General features: G+C 37.8%; 1 protein-coding gene across 1 annotated transcript in view; it reads left to right on the top strand.

The window, feature by feature from the left end:
• Window positions 1-22,246, top strand: part of LOC134528632 (outer dynein arm-docking complex subunit 4-like) — a 42,432-nt gene extending 20,186 nt beyond the window's left edge. The window contains exons 3-6 of the mRNA XM_063362383.1: window positions 2,405-2,537; window positions 5,548-5,706; window positions 17,002-17,199; window positions 20,661-22,246. Coding sequence (XP_063218453.1) covers window positions 2,405-2,537; window positions 5,548-5,706; window positions 17,002-17,199; window positions 20,661-20,836 — 666 coding nt within the window. The 3' untranslated portion in view covers window positions 20,837-22,246. The remainder of the gene's footprint in view (window positions 1-2,404; window positions 2,538-5,547; window positions 5,707-17,001; window positions 17,200-20,660) is intronic.
• The last annotated feature ends 535 nt before the right edge of the window (window positions 22,247-22,781 follow it).

Raw genomic sequence — 22,781 nt, 5'->3', positions numbered from 1 at the left:
AGTGGTACACAGCAGTTTTCTAGCTGTCGGCGTTGTAGTCAATTTGGCATTTCGGCGTTGTGGTATTTCGGCGTTGTGGTGCGTCCCCCGCCTTGGCCTTGCTGGGATCAGCCATGCATGGAGAGGGTCGGATGCATCGTGTGCTAGAAGGGGATTGGCTGCGATTGATGCCACGACTTACTCCCCTCACTATTAATCACGAGACTGTAATTAGAGATCAGTTGGGCCCAGGTGAAACCTGCGTAGTTTTTTTTACAAATTCTTATATTGAGCGGAAAGAGATTACATATGGCACAAGCCAAGAAATACAACATTTTTAGTAAATAATCAAAACCCTACACATACACACAGCTGCAATGCCAGGTGCTTTTTTTTCTTCTCATTATCTCCTCTTGCAGAACAGGACATGAATAAGTATACAAGGAATACCGTAGGACCCAGGGTTACAATACACGATAAAAAAAAATATACACAACAGCATGGGAAAAATTAGATCGAAAAGGGGGTTGTCTGTAAAGTCTGTTTACGGACGATAATTTTACGTGATAACGTCATAATAAAACATTGATGGAAAATTGCATACTTTTTAATTTTCAAATATTATTTACACTTTTTTGCCAATTTAATTTACATAATTTGTTTAAATATAATCACGTACAATTAGGTATTGAAATAAACTGAAATCAAATCAAACTCAATAAATTTTTAATTTGAAATGACGAAATTGGACAAATAAATTTTTTTTTTTAAATTGCTGCTTTTAAAAAGCCCGCCTTAACTTGTTTGATATTATAGAAGATTTTCTCGCACGGTGGTTGGCCGGTTCTTGCACGCTCGGCTCAGGTGGAACGTGACATTGAGTCATGCTTTTTCCGTGCGTAAGACTTGGGGCTACTGAATTGTTGCCCATTGGAAGGGCAGCCCTAAAGGATTTTTCTGACAGTGGTTTATTTGTATAGAGACTGGAAGGGCAGCCCATCCAATTTCTGAAAACACGCTCCTTTAAGAGTTTAAATAATCCTGAAAACTTGCCCCTTGGATGGGCAGCCCATCAGGATTTTTCTGACAGTGGTGTTTTTGAAAGCTTGTCTGAATTGTTGCCCATTTGATGGGCAGCCCTTCAGGATTATTTTGACAATGGTTAGTTTGTAAAGTGACCTAACCTAACCTTACCTAATTTAACCTAACCTAACCTAAACTAACCACTGTCAGAAAAATCCTGATGGGCTGTCCATCCAAGGGGCAACAATTCAGCTCCCCCTAAGACTTTATCGCGTTAAAAAAAAAAACCCTGCACAGACGCTTGGCACAGTCGTGCGGGGCGCAGGTGAAGTGCAGGGGAACACGGGTGGACTGAGGCCGCCGAGGGTGACGTATACGGGAAGCATTCTTTTCACAGACGAGAGAGCCACGCCCGAAGTTCCCCGAAGTTCATTCTCGCTTCCCCCACCCCCCTCACCACGGGTCTATCTCATTGTATAAACCGGTGTGGCATTAAATTTTGCTGTCGATTAGGATAGGTTAGCTACATTATAAATACCTTTAAAACATTGTAGATGGTTGGTTATATTAGGTAAGTATAGCTACATTAAAAATACTGTCAAATCATTTTATGGTTGCTTAGCAAATATCTTTTTAATATTTAGCTATCCAGGGCTAGGAAACCGTTTACATGATTTCACAGTATCTTCAACGTAGCTATCCTAACCGAATCAACCGTCCACAATGTTTTAAAGTATTTATAATGTAGCTAACCTAACCTAATTGACCATTAGTTATCATGAGTTACAATGAACAAAAAAAATTGGTTGTCTGTAAAGTCGGTTTACGGACGATAGTTTAACGGGAAAACGTCATAATAAAACATTGATGAAATGATTGCATACTTATATGAATAAAATTTAATCATTTTTATTCTATTATCACTATTTTGTATGGATACAAAGAAGGAGTGAAATGAAATCTACACTTTTATTGATAAATTTACTTTTATTTGCACTCATTAATTCAAATATGTTCATAACTTATAACGAAGAGATTATTTTAACTATAACTTTTACACATGTTTGCTACTTAACTTCTTCCAATCTGTGTTATTCTGTTAAGGATAAGGACGACGATAGGAAAAGTAGGAAACGAATGGGAGTGTTTCAAGTATAATGTGCCTCGAAAAAATCAAATCGAGTGGAAGAGAGATAGATGCGGCGCAAGCGTACAATGAGCGTAACGGGACACAGCGTAACGGGACAATGAGTAAACCTTTTTCGTGCGTGCAGCCGGCGTTCATCGATTTATCAGACGTTGTCACGTCAAAAACCCCCCCGAAGATGCACGATCGGGAGTTTGTCTCTCTCGTGTGGGAAATGGAGGCTTCCCCACGGCAGACGGCCGCCGTTGTGCGCAGGCGCTGGAGCTGAACCCGGGCGACAAGAACGCGCTGGTGGCGCGCAGCAAGTGCTACCTGCTGCTGGGCGAGCCGCAGTTGGCGCTGCAGGACGCCGAGACGGCGCTGCAAGGCGACAAGAGCTTCATCCGAGGTGGCGCGCCCGGCCAAGCAAGCCATGTATTGTGTGCATTTAATACAGGGGCGCAACTACAAGGGGGGGGGGGCAAGGATATTTTTGCCCCCCCCCCCCCCCCTTCTGAAACCTTGAAGTGGGGGCAAACGAGGGCAAATAAAGTGCTGTGTAATAAATTTTTAGATAATAAAACTGTTAAATAGCACCATTTTCCACCTTGAAATACAAATTTTCCCGGGGGAGGATGATTCTTTATAAAAAGGTATATTGGCCCCCCTTTGGAAATTTAGTTGTTGCGCCCCTGATTTAATATATACTATTTTAAAAATTTGAGATCGAGGAAAATGATTGAATTTAACAGTGTCAACTCTCAAGTTTCCAAGATCTATTTGTGTCTTTTTTTTTTTACCTACCTATCCTTTAAAAATTTAAAATAGTAGATATATATTGAATGCGTCCGGCGTGCCCACTGCCAACATCAAAGAACAAGACTTGTCGCAAGCTTTTGGACATACGCCATTGCCAAGCACATGTAAGTCTGTAGAAGAAAACTACAAAAAATACCCAAAAGACAAAAACACAAATTAAGCAACAAAAAATTGCTGTTGTCAACAGGATATAAACACCACATAATATTCCATAACAGGAATATGGTTCAACAAACAAAGAAAAACAAATAAAAAAATGGACTAACAGAACGAAAAAAAAAAAAACACAAATTTTATATCCTATTGACAACAGCAATTTTTTGCTTAATTTGTGTTTTTTGTCTTTTGGGTATTTTTTTTAGTTTTCTTCTACAGACATACATGTGCTTAGCAATGGCGTATGTCCAAAAGCTTACATCAAGTCATGCACTCCCATTGCACAAATCTTTCAAATATAATATCAAAGAACAAATTTTAAGTATGAACAAAACATAGATATTTCTTTAACATGTCTTAAATAAAGAAAAATAATAATTTTCAAAACATTATGAGTTCAGAATTTATGGATTGGTGTATTAACGGAGTGGCGTATTGTGGATACTTTGGATTAATTTTACAATGTTGAATTATCTTCGTAGCAATAAAATAAGCATGGCTGCCATGTGCATATGTGAATATGTGTACATGTGTGTATTTTTTTTTTTTTGCAATTGAAGCAAGTTATGAATTTCAACACTCATATGTACTTTGCGACTTTGCAGTTTTTAAGTTTTGAAACATAAAATAAAGCACTAAAGTGTTTTGGTTGTTCCGTGTTGGAAAACAGATAATTTTAAAATTTTTGGTGAATATTCACAGCAACAAACGACCTAAAAAAAAATCAAGGTAGCCAACTTTTTCTTTCGAAAAGTTGACTTTTAGGTTGTTAGGTTGTCGAAATAACACTAAAAATGCTTCATTTATAATGTCACATCTGAATTATTTGAGATAATTTTTCGTGTTTATTTAATATACGACGCCCATTCGGATTGCATTGAAAATTACTGTGATAGTCCTCAGAGCTAATTTTTGAAATTGATTTTATCATTTAATTAGGAACACACACTTAAGTTTGGTACATTATTATGTTTGAAATACACAAATCAAACATCGTAGTTAATAATGTTCGCAGGCTTTCACGGCCATTGTCTCAAGTAGCTGTGAATTATTCGCCAAGGACACGACTACAACCCAGAAGCCCAGCTACTCCATCGTAGTTAATAACAAGACAGACTTATCGAACAACATGTAGGAATATAGATTTGTGTCACTATAGCTGTTCCTTGATTGATCTGTTTTATAGAGTTTTACATGACAATTTTATGCACAGGGGCGTAAGGTAACGGGACCTCAAAGATTTGAGTGCGCTACATAAATATATCGGTTCGTGCCCGGGGCCGTGATCAAACACACGACCTATCGATTTCTGCCATTGAGGACGTAACTACGAAATCACCCATGACGTATACACTGTATTTGGTGGGAGGCGACAGATCTGTCCCAGTATGTATATATGTGTAATGTTTTTTTTTTCTTGTCTATTTTTGTTTGTCACTTTTATCGTGCATAGAGTCGTTTTTATATAGCACGAAGGTACGTTCACGACTTGTCCGGAACTCTACCTCACTTCAGAGGTCGACTTGCTCTAGTACCGCAGCGTTCTCTAGTGACTTGGATAAACGAGAAGGCCTCTCCTCCACAGGGCTTCGCCGTGACTTCCCAACATCACTCCGTGTCACGACCACTTCCTTCCCTAGTGACCACTTGCTTCCATGCTGAGAGAACTTCAGTCACTTGACGTCCATTTTAAGGGCACATGTTTAAACAAAACTTGGTGAAGAACAACAATGCCGATATCTAGCTATGTTAATTAAATACAGTCAGCCCGTGGTTCGCGTAGCGCAAAAACGGCGAGGCCTAGAGCAGTGGAATTTGGCACGTTTGCACTTCCGAAAAATATTTTTTTTTCGAAATGATTTTTTTTTGAGCCTATAGAGCGATTTTCAACCACGTCTTTCCGATGATATACTACATGGCAAAGACTACTGCAATGTTGATGCCTCATCCACTTTCGGATCTCAATTAAGTATTTCTCTAAGTATTATCTTTGCCGTCAGACCGATATGGTATTGTTGGTTAAATAAATGCAAATTCGAAGGCCTTTAAAAAAAACTGTTGAATCCAATATGTCATATTTGGTTTATTTTTATTTCTTCATGTTCATATTTGGTTGTGACGATTTTTGTTGTTGATTTTTAAAAATTATATTTATTTATTTATTTATTTTTCCTTGTCGTTCGAGGTGCAGCAGTGGCGTACCCACGAGGAGGGGCTTGTATAATGAAGAGTGGACTGACATAGCCAAGCACGGGTGCATTAGCTAGTAGTTAATATTTGTATGAATTTATGAGCATTAAAAGTATCAGTTTAAAAAAAAACCTTCGGTGTTATATATATTTTTAGTTCTGCCGAAATAACAGACTGAAGCCATGGCATGTGTTTGTGTTTGTTGCGACGTGAGCCACGAGTGTGCTGCTCGCTGACGCGGCGACGTCGCCCAGGCTTGTTCCAGAAGGCCGAGTCGCTGTACCACCTGGGCGACTTCGAGCACAGCCTAATGTACTACCACCGCGGCCTGAGGCTGCGGCCAGAGCTGGAGAGCTTCCGGCTGGGCGTGCAGAAGGCGCAGGAGGCCATCGAAAACACCATCGGCAGCCAGAGTCAGTGGCATTACTTCCTCTCTCGCTGATTAGTGTCTGGTTCCCGAGCCGGGCCTTACAACCTTGAAGCGTGCTGGGATTGGTCGCGGCTCGGGTGGGGGAGGAGGAGCGCTTACGTGTTTCCTTACCCTAGATTGACTCGCCGACTGGCCCTTGAAGCGTGCTGGGATTGGTCGCGGCTCGGGTGGGGGAGGAGGAGCACGCAACGTGTTTCCTTACCCTAGATTGACTCGCCGACTGGCCCTTGAAGCGTGCTGGGATTGGTCGCGGCTCGGGTGGGGGAGGAGGAGCGCTTACGTGTTTCCTTACCCTAGATTGACTCGCCGACTGGCCCTTGAAGCGTGCTGGGATTGGTCGCGGCTCGGGTGGGGGAGGAGGAGCGCTTACGTGTTTCCTTACCCTAGATTGACTCGCCGACTGGCCCTTGAAGCGTGCTGGGATTGGTCGCGGCTCGGGTGGGGGAGGAGGAGCGCTTACGTGTTTCCTTACCCTAGATTGACTCGCCGACTGGCCCTTGAAGCGTGCTGGGATTGGTCGCGGCTCGGGTGGGGGAGGAGGAGCACGCAACGTGTTTCCTTACCCTAGATTGACTCGCCGACTGGCCCTTGAAGCGTGCTGGGATTGGTCGCGGCTCGGGTGGGGGAGGAGGAGCGCTTACGTGTTTCCTTACCCTAGATTGACTCGCCGACTGGCCCTTGAAGCGTGCTGGGATTGGTCGCGGCTCGGGTGGGGGAGGAGGAGCGCTTACGTGTTTCCTTACCCTAGATTGACTCGCCGATTGGCCCTTGAAGCGTGCTGGGATTGGTCGCATCTCGGTTGGAGGAGGAGCGTGCAATCCTTACCCTAGATTGACTTGCTGACTGGCCAGCATCGTCGCTAGAGTCTTCGTAACAGTATTCTCGCTGTCATGTCGGATCACTTCTACTCCGTCTCCTTCTTGCGACCTTCGAAAAAGACACTTCTCTCCCTCCGCACGATACGTCTTGCCATGCGACCATCTTCCTCTCCTCTCCCCCCAGAGAATCGGCAAATGAGAACACAGTTCAGGCGCGCATCGGCGAGTCAATCTAGGTTAAGGAAATATGCAGCATGCCCCGCTGTATAGCATGTCTCACTTTGATGGGCACTGTATAGCATGTATCATGTTAATGGGCATTTTTACTCTCTCACTTTCCAATGCATAATTTATTATACCACTAGCATTGTCATTATTTCGGTATGCTATGTTGCCAGATATATGCCTTAGAGCGCAAAATGTTTGTACACTATTATGTAATGATTTTTTTTAGTCTCTGTGCATTCGTATTTTGTAAATTAATATTTGAAATGAGAATTTTAGATATACATCTTCTTGTTGTATTTCATCAAGGTCATCATCTGATAATATACAATTTTTATTTCAAAGTAGACGTAACTAAAATATGCCATCTCGGTTTCAACTGTTTTATTTTCAACCAATTTTTATATAATTTAATATTTGTTTGCTCTGTTTTAGTATAGCACGTAATTTAATGGAATGCCTTGTTATTTATACAGACTTTCTGATAAAAATAGTTTCTTCTGTGAAAAAAATAATTGGTGTTTGATACAGAATTACATTTGATTTTCCAGAATGATCAATAGTAGTAATATTGTCAGTATACACAAATTTTATGGTCTTAAAGAAATCAACAAAAAGTCAAATTTAAAAATAATATATATTATAACCTATTAATAACAAACAATTATAAAATATTATTTTGTTAAAGTTAACAAGCCGGGTGGGATAAATTTGGCAACAGTAGGTGCATTTTACTCTGTACTGGAATCCCAGCAAGAGACAGAATCTAGCCGGTACCTCCGTAGGGCAGACAGATGGACGTAGGCTCTTGGTGCTTGTGAAGACGGGGGTCTGTATAATCATTGTTATTTTTTTAATTAAATGTTTTCTTTATAGTTGAATTTCAAAAGAAAATCGACTGTCAAAACTGTCAAAATTAAATCTCAGAACGCCAATGTTAAAACACAGATAATTAAGTAAGGATTTTGTTTAAGAAATTTAAAACTTAACATTTTATACTTTGGTTTTTATTTAATTGTTTCTAATACTCTGTTCTTAAGTCAATTATTTTATGATTTCGTTAAAAACAATCTATATATAAATATAAAAAATATTATTAAATACATGAAACACACAGGTTAAGTTTGTTTGAAAGAAATACAGTAACATGTGCAAACTGGCATTAAATATAGATTACTTGGAAGTACAATTCTTGCCGCACGTCGCACAGTGGGATATTTGCCCGAAAACGTGGTCAAAATGCAAATCGCGAACTTAAAATCTCGACCAAACTGGCGATATGGTAGTAATGTTAGATCATCCCTGCATGAGAAACCGGATATGGCAATGAGAAATTCCCATATCCTGAGGTTTCACGGCAGTTGACAAGTAAGGGTCGAGTGCGTTGGGGGGACCTAACTATGTTGAAGATAATTCCATGCTGTACTAAAGTGAATGTCGCGGCCGTAAAAATTGATATTTTTGAGTTCTGAAAAATGGATGCAATTCCTGGAGTTATGGCGTCTATATCGCTGCCTTATGTTGTTATATATAAAGCTGTAATGTTTTTTTGTTTTATTTTCTAAAGCTACTTTGTGAACATAATGAAAATTTAGTTTTATCATATTACATCGAGGCTTTTAGTTGGGTATGCCACATTATGCACCTTTCTTTCGAAATAGAGCATTTAGTTTATTGTTTTAGTAATACGAATTTACAATAACTAGCTGCTAATATCTGCTACCCTTTGTGTACGATATTTTTCCCTTCATTGCTGCATTGGTGGCGACTCCCTGAGGCTATGGCGGGTCTAAGCCGACCCATCATTGTCGACAATGTGCATAGCCCGTCTAATACCAGATGCCTTTTTTCTTATTCATTCATAAGCTTCACTAATTGTCAGTTTATTCTCGACATCGTCATCGATGTCTGTTAAAGTCTGGATAAGTTTACTAGTGGTGGTCTAGCCTTTCATAAATCTTTGATGAAAACCACATGTAGTGTTGGTATAGTGCGATTTTTTATTGATACGGAATTTTTTACTTCTGGTAAGAAACAAATCTAAAGTCCTTCAAAGTTGTTCACTAAGAAGGACAATGGTTTTGGATTTTCCAGCTGTAAAATAACCATATAATGATGGGTGGGTACACACAAACCCATAAGGAATTTATTAAGTTTATGTCTTGTGTTGTTTTACAATTCAATGATTGTTATCTAATTAGATGAAGAAACTTCCTAAATTAGTTCATGAGACTGTATGGAATGATGGGATGGAATAAATGGCAACAATTGAGAAATTTAAGAGGAAATTAAACAGCCTAGGTCTTCAGTGCCAGTGACTGTGATTTGGGGTAGAATCGAAGCATGAATGGAATACAACAGTGAAATGGGAAGCACTCCGAGAAAACTAGCTCTTCTAGGGCCAAGTCAGTTACATTTCCCCCCTTAAGAAATTCCGGATCGACCATAACCAAGAATGAATCCCGCGAATAAGACATTATTCCTAAGGGTCTACTTTTGCGAACGCAAATGAGCACTGAACAAAGAACTTGTAAACGAATTCACCAAAAACAACACAATGTAATGAACAATTTTTGACATCTTAATTATGGTAGAATTTTTTTTGACTATTTCTTTGGAATTTTCTTTTTTCACAATAACAGAATGGCATAAAAATATCAGTGCATTTTATTACACTATTGTAATTATATTCAACAAAATGGTATTAATAATTTGTGAATATTATGTTTTTAATATTCCAAATTGTTTTTAATCTATGTTACTCTCTTCATACAGAAAATAATCCAAGAAAGGACTCCATTACTGCAAACCAATTTCCCTCTTTCCCCGATCTGAACCTTTTTTACCCGCCCAATGATTTTAATAAGTGCCATTGCATTGCAGTCATGCAAAATTTTCATTTTAGGATCAGGAGTAGAATAACTGGCATATACTAGGAGGGATGCTTGATGCTTGATGCTTGATGCTGAAGGGCTTCTTAACTTCAGATATAATAACTTGTCTGGAACACCTACAGAAAGTGTTGCATTATAAAACAATACCTGCGAGTGCAAAGGCCTGCTTTGTCCACTTTTTTTTTAAGCTAAACACTAAATGGAAAGAATCTTCAAGAAACATTGACTATTTTCTGAATAAAAATCAAGCATAGCTCAGCAAGAACATTTGTATTCCGGTAAGTAATCCCAGTTCTGGAGAGTCGGCAAAGAAACGTGGATGCCCTTCCGTGGAATTTTGTTCAAGTAGTGAACGAACGAAACGAAGGAGAACAGAGCAACTACGTAAAAATGTAGACATGTCGATGTTGTCTTATGCCACTCAGATGAGCCTTCGTTCGTCTGGTAATATAGATGCTGCCAACATAGTAAAAGACATAACCACAACTACACCAACAAGAGCTTCGAAATATCAGAAGCGGTATATAGTATGCAAGTCGAGAAGACAATATCTGCAGATGAGGCTTTGTCTACAATGGTTGAAGCTAAATTGAATAGGCATCAATACAGTGTAATTAGATCAACAGCGTGAAAACACAACTGCAAATTGTATCATAGTTATGAAGCAGTAAGGAAAGCGAAATCGAGGTGTTGTGCACCGCGTACGAGTATCATAGTTACTGAGAAAAGTGCAGAAGTGAAGTTTCAAAGTCTGTTAGATCACACCTGTCAACGTATTTTACTAGTCCAAGAAGAAGTGATACAAAGTTTACATCCCGACGATGTGCGTGCATTAAGTTTAATTTGTAAATGGGAATGTGATGGGAGCTCGGGACACAGTGAGTACAAGCAAAGATTCAACAACGACTCTGATTCGGATGCAAATGTGTTTTTAACATCTTTTGTACCATTGCAACTTGTTTCTTCTGAACTGAAATCTCGGGACGAAATTGTTACATGGAAGAATCCGAGGCTTTCATCTCCCAGGTTTTGTAGGCCAATCAGACTGCAGTTTCTCCATGAAAACACTGAATGCACTGTAAGAGAAAAAAACTATATCGAGCAGCAAATTGAATCACTTGTTCCACTGACTGTAACAATAAATGGGAATGAAATATCTGTTACATACAAAATGTTATTTACCATGATGAGCAATTTTCAATAAATTTACAAACATTTAATATGCATATTATAGACTACAAATTATATGTATTTTTTGTTATTTTAGCCTCTATAAGATGAACGGCCATTAACTAATTGATTTTAACATTAAATTCGTAATCAGCGACCTCAAAAACCCCTATAATGAAGTTTGTATGACATAACATTGGTTTTTGTATTTTTGACCATGTTTTCGGGCAAATCTCCCACTGTGCGTTGGTCTATAATAAGGAGGAAATACGTTATTGTAGTCCACGAATGATTACATCGATCCTTCCAAAATAATCTATCTGCGACATTATGTAGCTAATTTACAGTCATTTTGTTATTCTGTCTCTGCTGTTTTTAATTTTTTCCTTTTAAATCCTGGAAGGGAGTGTCCGGACTTGTTGGACAAACACCCCCCCCCCCCCCCCTTCCACAGGCATAGACTCGGGCGTGATGCATGGATGTGCATTCGTATCGTCCAAAATAACTGTGTGCGCCAATGCTTGTACCATCATTCTTTGGATTTTATGAAAAACCATTTAATTGCAGAGAAAATAAGGAGGTAGAGTGCATAAGAGGCAGCTCAGTAGACATTTTTTGTGTCGAACAAACTGAAGCCGGTCCAATGTGGCCCCAAACACACACTGCAAGCACCAACTCTTTTACAGAATCACAAGGTAAACACTTGCTTGCCCAATTGGAGCCTAACCTGCATATCAAATGAAAATAAGTGGAAATATCCAAAATGCTGAAATCTTTAGAAGATGTCAGAACATTAAAAAGACAAAACAAGTAAATTTTTTGGGGCGACGGAAGACTGCCATAATGGAAAACTACCATAATGACAAAAATTCGACTGGCCTCTTCGAAAAAGGCGGAAAAGTACCAAAACGGAAAACTGCCATAACGAACTGGAATTTTGCCATATTTATTTTTACACTTCATGGAATGAGTACATTTTATTGCTCTCGAAGTAGCGTATAGAATGCGTCGCTAGGTAGCGCTGTTAACACCCTAGTTGTTTCTTAGGCCAACTTAAAAGGCTACAGATAGCACTTCTGGAGGTGATTTTCTGTAGTTCGTCATAAATCAACTCAACAGATCGCGCACTAGTAGAAACAAATGTTTCCAAAATTGTGTTATAAGAAGCAGCACTGTATTCTTATAAACACGATCTTAAAATTAAATATGTTAGTTTTCCATTATGGCACCATTCCTCCTGTTTTGATGGGGGGCGACGAAAGACTGCCGTAGTGGAAGACTGCCATAATGAATTAATTCCGCTTATGGGCGACGGAAAAGTGCCATAATGGAAAACTACCATTAGTTAAAATGCAACCACACAGTCCTAACACATAAACGACATGAGTAAATAATGTTTGTTATCTTAGAAAGACTTTTTAAGAAATAAGCAGCATACAAAGTCTTGTTCTAATTCATATGTTAATTCCAAGTCACTAGTTGAAATGAACTGCAATCTAGTGACCGAAAATCACAATTCCCTGACAACCGATGATAAAGTAAGTAAAAAATGGAAATGATTTATATCATATGTTTAAAATGCCACGACAGATTGTCACCATCAGGTGTACAGTCATCTATACTACTGAGGTGGCAATTCAATTGAATTTATTTTATGTCATGTCTATCAAAAGAACGATAAAATAAACTTAAGCATGACTGATTTCTCAGAAAAATATGTTTTTCGTTACTACATCATTAATAATACCCACATTATTTTTCTGATGGGCTGTTGGGGTTCAATTTTCCCGGGCTGACTTCACTACGACCTTACTTCTTAATAGCTGTGGTGTTGTTTTTGTCGTGTCGGGACTGTCACAGGATATCGTGATTCCAGCATCATGTTTTTAGCATGTGCTAATAAAACTACTAGAAGAGTATTTTAACATATAGATCTAAAGAAAAAACAATTGCCATTAAGAATAGATAAAAAAAAATCACATTTCCAACCCGAGAACTGTGAATACAGAATATTTATTATACTTTACTTGAGAACGATTCACGTTTGCTGTTTAAGTTTTATTGATTAAGTAGTTGTGAAATTAGGCCTATATTTTAACTGCGTCAATGACTACGAAATCATTTAGAAATACTCAAATGAGCTGGTTAAGTGAAAACATTTCAGAATATTAATTTATGAAAGCCTTGAAATCATTTTTATGTATGTTTACTAGAGGAATAGCCTTTTTCCGATACTATATTTCTCCTTTTCTGAAATACTTGCTTGTCCATGAACAGATTAATAGCGAGGTCAATGCAAACGGCCAAACACAATGCCACAACAGAGCGACAATGTGAAAGGAATTAGCAATGGCCTACACTAAGGACGCATCCTACCAATTTTATAGAATTATTTCAGGAATCAGCAGAAAAAATCGGTGGGGCTGTATCGGGACTCGCGGCCGTTGGTTTCGCGTGAAATGTCTATGTCAGCGAGTCGCTTTTAGTGAATGGCTTAAAATAAAAACAATAAAAACGAGACAAAAATGGTAGCTTACTATTCATTTCAATTAATATTCGACGAAAATTGTATTTAACATTGGCCTGTAATATGAGATATCGAAGGACTAATATCAACATTAATGTTGTTTTTTTTTTGGTGAACGTACAATCTACACTGTCCAGAATTGTCGGTTCTCTATACACAAAAACACAAATCACCGCGCTTTCACGTCTGAGTCGTGAGCTACACTTAAAATATTATTTTCCAAACCTACATTGAAACTAAGTGTACCTATTTGGGAGATATAGGCAGGAAAGACTCTTAAGTGCGTCTCAAGCCGAAGCCTACATAGTTAGGAAAATATTACAGCGAGATTATACAGACCTTTTCGTCTGTTCTGGTATCTATATGTTTCGCTTTTAATTTAAGACTTTAAGACGCTATGACAATGGCCAGCCGGGATTTGAACCTGTGTTTTCTGGAATATGAATCTAGGGTTTACGACTCGGTCCATAAACTTCGATAGTGTATCTTAGCTCATCTTCAAATTGCCTTGTATTGATGCCCCATGCTACAGGCGTGAGTGTACGATCATTGCATAACAGTACAAATACATAGTTTCAGACTCGAGTACTCTATGTAGGCTATCATCACATGTCATGAAAAGTTATTGACAACTAATATTACAAAGACATCTACTTTTTTTTTTTAATTAGTCACCAAAATTTTAATTCACGTGTTTTGAGTATATCGTGTACTAGTGCATGTAACTACATGTGTATTTTGTTTACACATTTACCATGGGTGTAGCCAGTATTCGTTGAAGGGGAGGGCAGTCCCTCATCCGGAAACTCTTTTACAAAGAAAATGATTAAAAATACATTTTTAGGCTAGTTGACGATCCCTTAAGTGCTTTTTGAAATTCCTGCCATTGTAATTTTTGTAAAATAAAATTCTTTGTCTAAATAAATCTGGCAACCCTACTTCTCCCCCTCCCCTTTTTTATTACGTTCTTGACACTTATTGTTGCAGAAACAGGTTCCTCTTTTGAATAAGCTTCTCTGCACTAATACCTGTGCCTTGTTAACAGAAGTGTAAACAAATATACATAAAACAAAGAAAACACATATATGTTTAAAGAAAGTCAGTATCTATATGAATTTCAACAAATTCAGTGTACATAGTTCATTAAATAAAATTTCAACTGACAGTCATAATTTTAAATAATAGATAAATTCATTCAAGATGTCGTTTCAGACATATACTATTACTCATTAAACTGTATTGCATGATTGTGCCTTACGAAGGGAATAGATCTCTTTCCCAAAACGTCGCAACTGTTCTCTTAGGAATCATATACTGTGTATCGTCGTTGTGGTTTTCAAAATATCTGTTTTTCGCTGAACTATTGATTACGTTGTTCGTCTGTGCTGTCATTACTGTTTATTCACATCGCTGTATTCACCTGTGCGTCTCTTTATTGCTTTTTTTTTTTTTCAATTTTTATCTGTTAAGTTTCATCGTTGAGTTATTCTGTTTGCAGTTGTGCACCGTGAATTTTCTTTGTAAATGGAACAGAAATATTCATATAAACTTACATATTTGTTAATTTGTACATTTACATGAAAATAACTGTATCACTACAAATTATTGTTACCAGTTTTATGCTTTGTGTTGCCCCAATACAGTTGTTTGAATATCTTTACGGTATCAACTGCACGTACTAAGCACAGTAAAACAAAAGAAAGCCTTAAGTGTTAAAATCTTTATACAATAACTTAATGCTTGTAAGCACACACATATTTTAACTAAACACACTCTTTTAATATCTAACATTTATTTCAAAATAACTTTACCATCGGCAGTGCAAACTCTTACAATTTTTTTTTTATATTCCTATATAATTATTGTACAGCGGGGCTGTAAGTTTGTTTGCAGGAAATCAACTAAAAAATTGCCAGACTAGTTTTACAAATTATATTTCATTATATACATATTCATTATATACGGAACGAACAACATAACACATAGGTAAATTTGTTCGTTGCCGAGGTTAGATGTTACTGCACGTAATGCACGTGTTAATGACACACGACCGTGGAATAAAATCATGTCAGTGTTAAAACGACTGCAAGTATTCGCTCTACCACTCTGGTTCTGGGGTAGAGCGCCTGCCTTGTGACTTGTAGGACCCGGGTTCGCGCCCCGGCTCCTCCAAGGCGGATTGCCCAGACAAAATAGTGGTATTTTCTCTGGTAGGAATACAATCCCTTGTAACAAGTCAGGCTACCAAAGAAACGGTGGGTGGAACAGAAAAAAACCTTCCAGGTGGCTTCCAAATGGGGAGCCCGTTTCTTTTCTTGGGCTCCCCATGCGGTGGCCATTCCGGGGGTTTCTCCGGGGGAACGGAGTTTTGCAAAAATATAAAATTATCAATTTTAGGTCTCGTCAAGCAATGCGTGGTATATATATATATATGTTTTAATTATCTTACAAATATATGCTTTTCAGTCAAATTTGCAAATGCAATTTCATGGTATTAGGTATTCCGCAAAGTAGTAGTTTATCTCAGCTACTCTTTAATATTTAATAAATGATATTTCAGCTGTCCAGATCTGATTTTCAAATTAAAAAACTTCTCTGAGTTACGATAGCATTTATTGTATAAACTTTAGTAAAAAAAACTAATTCCATTAATCAGAATTATCACATAGTAAGTAATGACATTAAACGTATTGTCCTCTTGAAAGACAGTCATATTGAATGCCAAGGTCCCCCCCCCCCCCCACAACATTTAGATTAATAGCAACACATGAAGTTCCTTAGAACTTATTAAATTTATAATTTTAATAAGAATAGAATTAAATAGTCCTTAAATCAATAATTAAAATTTTAGGCATTTAAATTATTTTGAATATGCTACATTCCTATATAAACATTCTGTATCCGCCCTTGCTGCCCAGGCACACATCTGCACAGAACTTCAGGAAAAACAACGCGATTTCAAAAACTACTCAAGATATCCGAGTGGGGTGTCTACTGAGAAAAAAAAATTTAAGAATTCGCCGAGGGCCGAAAAGTACTTTTGATTTTGGATAAAGTTTTTGAACTTTTTATTTTATTTTTAGAAGGGTCAAAATTTGCTAATACGCTTGTTTTTCAGGGTAATTTTTCCAGCACATATTCTTTGAAAAGCGATTAAGGGGCCTTGCATTACACCTTCATCTTCATTTCTCCGCCATGTAAATGTTACGATCACCGCTCAAATGTCACAGTTGTCTTGTGACTGCGCGCCAGTTCAGAGCCTCGCGCTAGAAAACAGACACGGGACGGGTCGTTACCACAACGCCGAAATACCATAACGCTGAATGCCAAAATTGACCACAACGCCGACAGCTAGAAAACTTCTGTGTACCACAACGCCGAAATAACAACTGAATGAATTTGTGTGTGTGTTTCTTAAATGTAGGCCTACCTTAACGCCGAAATATCACAATCAAACCTAACCTTACCTAACCTAACCTAACCTAGCCTAACCTAACCTAGTCTAACCTAACCTAACCTTACTGGCAGAGTCCTGCAATGACATTTTTCGGCGTTGTGGTACACAGCAATTTTCTAGCTGTCGGCGTTGTGGTGCGTCCCCACACGGGGACCCCCCGGGCAGGAGCCGTGCGTGCTTGCTGCAGGCAAGGCGGCGGCGACGGCGGCGGCCAGGCCTCGGCCGCGGTCGACCTCGGGCTCGGGCTCGGGTTCGGGCTCGGACAGGGCCGAGCGGGCGCGCGGCAGCCGGCCGGCCTCCACGGCCAGCCAGCGACAGGCGCGCCACCTGCTCGGCGAGCTCAGCCTGGACAAGCAGTACCTGGAGCAGCTGCTCAGGCACCCCGGTGCGTGCGCCCTGAAACTTGCACTTGCACCGCAGCCTTTCACGACGTGTCGTCTGGAGCAGCTCGGCTTCTGGGCTGTACACCTCCATTCTTGTGTCATCTACTTGTTTTATATTTATTTGACGTGATAACGTCTTATAAATCGATGAACGCCAGCTGCACGCACGGAAAAAAATTGCCACGTTCCGCCTTGAGCCGAGCGTGCAATAACCGGCCCACCACCGTGCGAGAAAAAAATATTCTATAATATCAAACAGGTTAAGGCGGGCTTTTTTTAACTTAAATTGTTCGTGATTATATATTTAAAAAATATATATTTACATTAAATTGGTAAAAAAAATCTGTGAATAGTATTTGAAAATTAAAAAAAGTATGGAATTTTTCATCAGTGTTTTCTTATGGCGTTATCACGTAAAATTATCGTCCGTACACCGACTTCACTGACTGTAAACATTAAAACAAAATAAATCGTATAATTACTTGCATATTTAAATAATTTACGATAAACTGAAATCTTTTTTTATATATTACTAAATCCTGTTTAACATGAACATTTTTTTTTGAAAAAAAAAAATTGTGTTTGTTTACATTTTAAATAACTAAATCTTGTTTGAAATTTGCCATCCATTGCAATTGTCTATACTTAATATGATTGGATATAGATAATACTGTTACGAGCGCACTGGGAAGCGAGGCAGCGACGTATGCCAAGTACCGCAGCGGGCCTTTCAGTGGTAAGTCTGGATGGCGGCCCAGCGCGCATACCTTTGGGGATTAGGACGGTCCGACTTATCCAACCCCTGCCTCCCGCGCCGTCCTTCCACGGCGCTGACATCTACTACCCCTTAGTGGCCTGGGAATCCCGCAGGCTTTCAGCGTGGATTGTCGTGTTTTTCAATGCCACTGTTCTGGATGCTTCGGAGTCGGGTCGGCCCGGGATGACGCGACACGTCACGACCACTCCAATCCATTCCAGAAAGACGGCCAACTGGTATAAAAGCGGCGACGCCGGCCTCGGCGGCAGTTCCGAAAGGCAGAGTTGGGCGAAGAGGGCGAGAGACAACCCCCCTCCCCTCCTTTAGCGAGCGGCGCAATGCGGTGCGGCCGAGTGGCGCGAGACTGTGTGCGCGTACAGGCGCGAGGTAAGGGGCGAACCACTGTTGAGCCTAGATCTCCAGTGAGTGAGTGTGAACTGTGGACTTGACAGATATTTATTGAGTTGTGAAGAGACATTTTTAAGTGCGACGATTTAATCAGTAACGTAAATATTAGTAGCAAATAAATATAAATAAAATTAATTGGGCTATCCTTACGAGCCCGTTTGTTTTCCACTCGTAACAATACTTACAGAAGTAAGTAACAAAATTTCATTGCACTTTTAATGCTAGCAGGGCAGTCTGACGCGAGATGGCATTGTAATCGCCCTGTCATCCATTCATAATTACGTAGTTTTTTTTTTCGGGTTAGAAATAACTTTTACTGGTTTCATGAATGGCCCTGGAACAAACTAAGATGTTCGTTTCCCCCTTTGAATGCCCGAGGTCCTGTTCACTGGCTTGAGATATGAGGGTTTTTACATTTTGCTATTTATTTTTATTATTAAAACAGGAACATATCAATAACTAAGATGTCGAGGAAGGATTAGATGGTGAATAGCGATAAAACCAAAATGACAGTGAAATTAAAGTCAAAACACCGAAATTTAAATCAATGCACCGCCAAACATCAAAATGGAAACCAGTACACCGCATAGAACTGAAATGTAAAGCAAAAAACCAAATAAAACTAAATTCACCTCAATAACCTCATTTTGTCTATTAAAATATAGAATTCAAATCATAAATCTTACGTTTAGGCTTTTATTTAAAAACCTAAAATATAACGTTTTCAGAAACAGCTTGACGAAGCGATTACAATGCCATCTCGTGTCCGGCAGGCCTACTACCATTCAAAAGTGCGATAGTGCAATGCAATTTTTTTTTTGTGGCTTGGCGACTTTTAAAAGTATTGTTTATATTCAATGATAATGCTGTTATTTTTCCTTTAGCCTTTTTGTTAAAATTTCGTTTAGGCCCATTCTACAATGACGAGGAAACGTAAACAACAAGAAATTAATCCGGACCCGCAAGATAGTTACGTTTCACTATTCGCCTGCCGCTTCCACAATGCACGGAAACGTAACATATATCAACCAATGAGTTGAAGTTCTCGTCGACAAAAAAGAATTATTAAATATGAAATAAAAATTGTGTAACGAGAACATTACACGATTGGGATTTATATTTTTTTTGTTAAGAAACCACAAATTAATGGTATGATACAAGATATTCTTGTACCTACTTGAACAATGTTTAACGTATTTAAAGCGTACATTAACATGGCTAAAACCGCGGCCAAATTCTCGGCTTCTACTGGTCGCGCGGAGTAACGTAAATGGAAGGGCTGGGCTTTGCCGTGATAATCCGTACGGGTCCAGTGTTCGCACACGTGCCCTTGTAGATACTCCGTACAATTATATCCGTCTCCGCTTCCGTGTCCTTATAGAACTGGCATTAGATGTATTAAGCCTCTATAATGACTTCGGTGGTAACTAATTGTTCAATTTGAATTCTCTGTCTAGAATTCAAACAATATTAAAATGATATTTAACTTGCCAAGTTAAATAACTGTTTACAATTTTTAAAAAATACCACAGTTTGAAACTGTGAAAAATAACTTTTAAAATCCCAATATTCGATTGGAACCTTGTTTTAATAATAACGTGTAATTTACAGGAAAACCTTTAATGGATAAGGAGGATATTTTTAAATGGCATATATTATAAATTATAATATAAGTTATAAACATAAAATTCCTCAACTTTAAATAAATTAAACTTTTTAAACCATTTTAACTTTTGTCATAAATATATAAAACACATTAAGTACATATAATAATAAAGTTGTGAAGTAAATTTATTTGTTAGGAAACATTAGTACATATATTAAGGTAATAATTGTATTTTTTATTATATTTTTTTTACATTTAAAATTTTTTTTAGAATAAATGGAACTGTGTCAAAGCCTAATATTCTAATGACTGTTTTCCTAATTTATTTGAACTGATCATGTATGATATTTATTAAAGTTTTTACATTTAAATTTAAAGAGTTTATTTTACTAAGACATTAAGGGCGCAAAATAAATGCAAACGATGTTTTATAATTTAGTTTTTCGACTCACATTTAATCGCCAAATAAAAAAATTAGAATATTTTTTCATAGATACAATAAATTAAAAAATTGTTTAAATTATTATATTTGAAATCTCTTACAATCAGTTTTGAAATGGAACTAACAGTTATATATACAAAAACTGTTGAAAATGTTAAATAAAATATGAAATCTTACAAATAATTGAACTATCTGAATATTTCAGTGTAACCGATTATTAATGTAACTGCAACATTATTTTTCTCCACAGATATCAAGACCTGCAGCAGTCAAGGAAAAACCAATAACATAGCAACTTTTGCGGAGGAAGGAATTGCATTTCTGAACAATAGACAAGAGTTTTGGCGCCAGCAGAGACCAACCACAACTTCGAAGAAGACGAAAGAGCATCAACAGACGACAAAAACTACCCAACTCGTACACTAACCATTTGTTACCTGTTTTATCCACTGTATTGCTGATCCGATTAGCACTACATCTGCAAAGTGAACGAAATTATTTTTTAACCGATAACTTCGACACATCTATGGTGTCAGGGAGATAACTATCGTGTTTTCGACCGGATTTCGAATTAGCTTGTTCTAATAGAGGAATAGGGTAAATTGTGCAACAGAACTTAAGAAGTCTTTAAATAATTCCCTCCAAAAGAGTGTAATTCGAACACAAGTAATGATTAAATTAATCAATCATCATTAAAATGTTGCTGCCCATGTTAATTTTGTGTATTAATAAATGTAGATTTGGGTAAATTTATTTAGATTTATTAATGACTGCGGTATATGTAGCAAGCATGAAGAGACAAAAACGGGCTGTTTCAGATTAAATTTTATGTTGTTGTTTGTTACATTTAAATAATGTGTGTTCACAATAAACTGAAATTTTGAGAACGCATCACACACTGCTTGCACCACACATATTGCATTGTGACTCCAGCAACACACATTCGATACTAATTACTTACTCGTGAAAACTATTGTTAACATTACATGCTTACTCTGGTGAACAATCCTCCTACTTCGAGTATCAGTCGAAAATTGTTTCTTTATATTGTTTGCTTTCGGCATTCATGTGGCACTACATTTAAAAAAAAAAAAAAAACGTGGAAAGCTTTTATGTGCGTCCTTTCACGAGGGTAGCAGCTTAGAAATTAGAATATTAACATAGCAGCTAGGTGTAGGTCATTATGACTAGTATCATTAAAAAGCTTAGTGTTGGCGTGCTTAATTGAGTACGGATATTGAGCTTTGTTATGAAGTTTAGTTTAATGAGTTTTGTTAAGCATACGGAGTCATTTGAATACTTTTTAATCAATGTATTTGTAAACTTTGTCAGAAGAGACACCCCAATAACAATTTTTGCTTTATTAATCTATTTGTATTGTTAGAGAACAGAATAATTTCACTTGATAATTTAAAAATTAAATGTGAGATGTAAGAAGTAATAAAAGTTTATCAAGTAGGTACCAGGGGCTAATTCATGGCGGGGGAAGGAGGGAAACCCACTTTTATTTTTCTAAGAACCGAACCTTGCAAAAAAAAATGGAATGCTGTTTATTAATACCAACACAAAAACATTTATTAAAGGATGTATTGAAAAAATGTTACGTATCATTAATAAGAAATTTATCTGTGCATTTTTCAAGAAATTTATCAACATGAAGTTGACAACACTGCTTGGTAACGTTACTGTATATGGTGGAGTATATCTTTAATGAGAAGTTTATGCTTTTTTTCGAGGAGTTTCTCAATATGAAGTTGACAACACTGCTTGGTAACTATAGTGTCCGACCAAGGGTGTCCAACATAGTTTCGCGTGCTGTTAAAGTAAACAAGCAGCAGGACCGTGGTAGTGAGTGTTGTTTCGGTAAACCATGTTTTTTTTTTTTGTGAGCTGTTTGGTGCAAGGATTACTGCAGCATGGTTTTAAATATTAAAGAAACCGGACGTTACACTATTGATGATACATAATCTCCTTCCTAGATTAATATTCTCAGTAGCGCGGCGGCTGAGCGCACGGTTGTGAAATTTAAAGGGAAGTTATTGCCGCGGTTCAATTTTCAATGGGAAATTTTAATTTTTTTAAAATTACTGAATTATACAAATTTGGCTCTAAGCAAATATGTGTTTATGCATTTTCTTTGTGCTGGCCTATATAATTTCTATAATATTATTAAATCCATAGTTTAGCCTGTGACTTGATTATTTCATTATTCCGTTTTCATACATTTTACAGGAGTCACGAAAAATGTTTTAAAGCCAAATATATCAAGTTTAGATTTTTAATTAAATATTATTGGGAAGGAGGGAGGTATCCAAGCATTTAAGACAGACTTTCAGTATTTTAGTATTTCTAGGTTACCTATATGTTGTAA

The sequence above is a fragment of the Bacillus rossius genome, chromosome 1 (genome assembly GCF_032445375.1).
Source record: "Bacillus rossius redtenbacheri isolate Brsri chromosome 1, Brsri_v3, whole genome shotgun sequence".
NCBI classification, from domain to species: Eukaryota; Metazoa; Arthropoda; class Insecta; order Phasmatodea; family Bacillidae; genus Bacillus; species Bacillus rossius.
The sequence above is the reverse complement of the archived record's forward strand: the minus strand, read 5'-3'. Positions and strand labels throughout refer to the sequence as shown.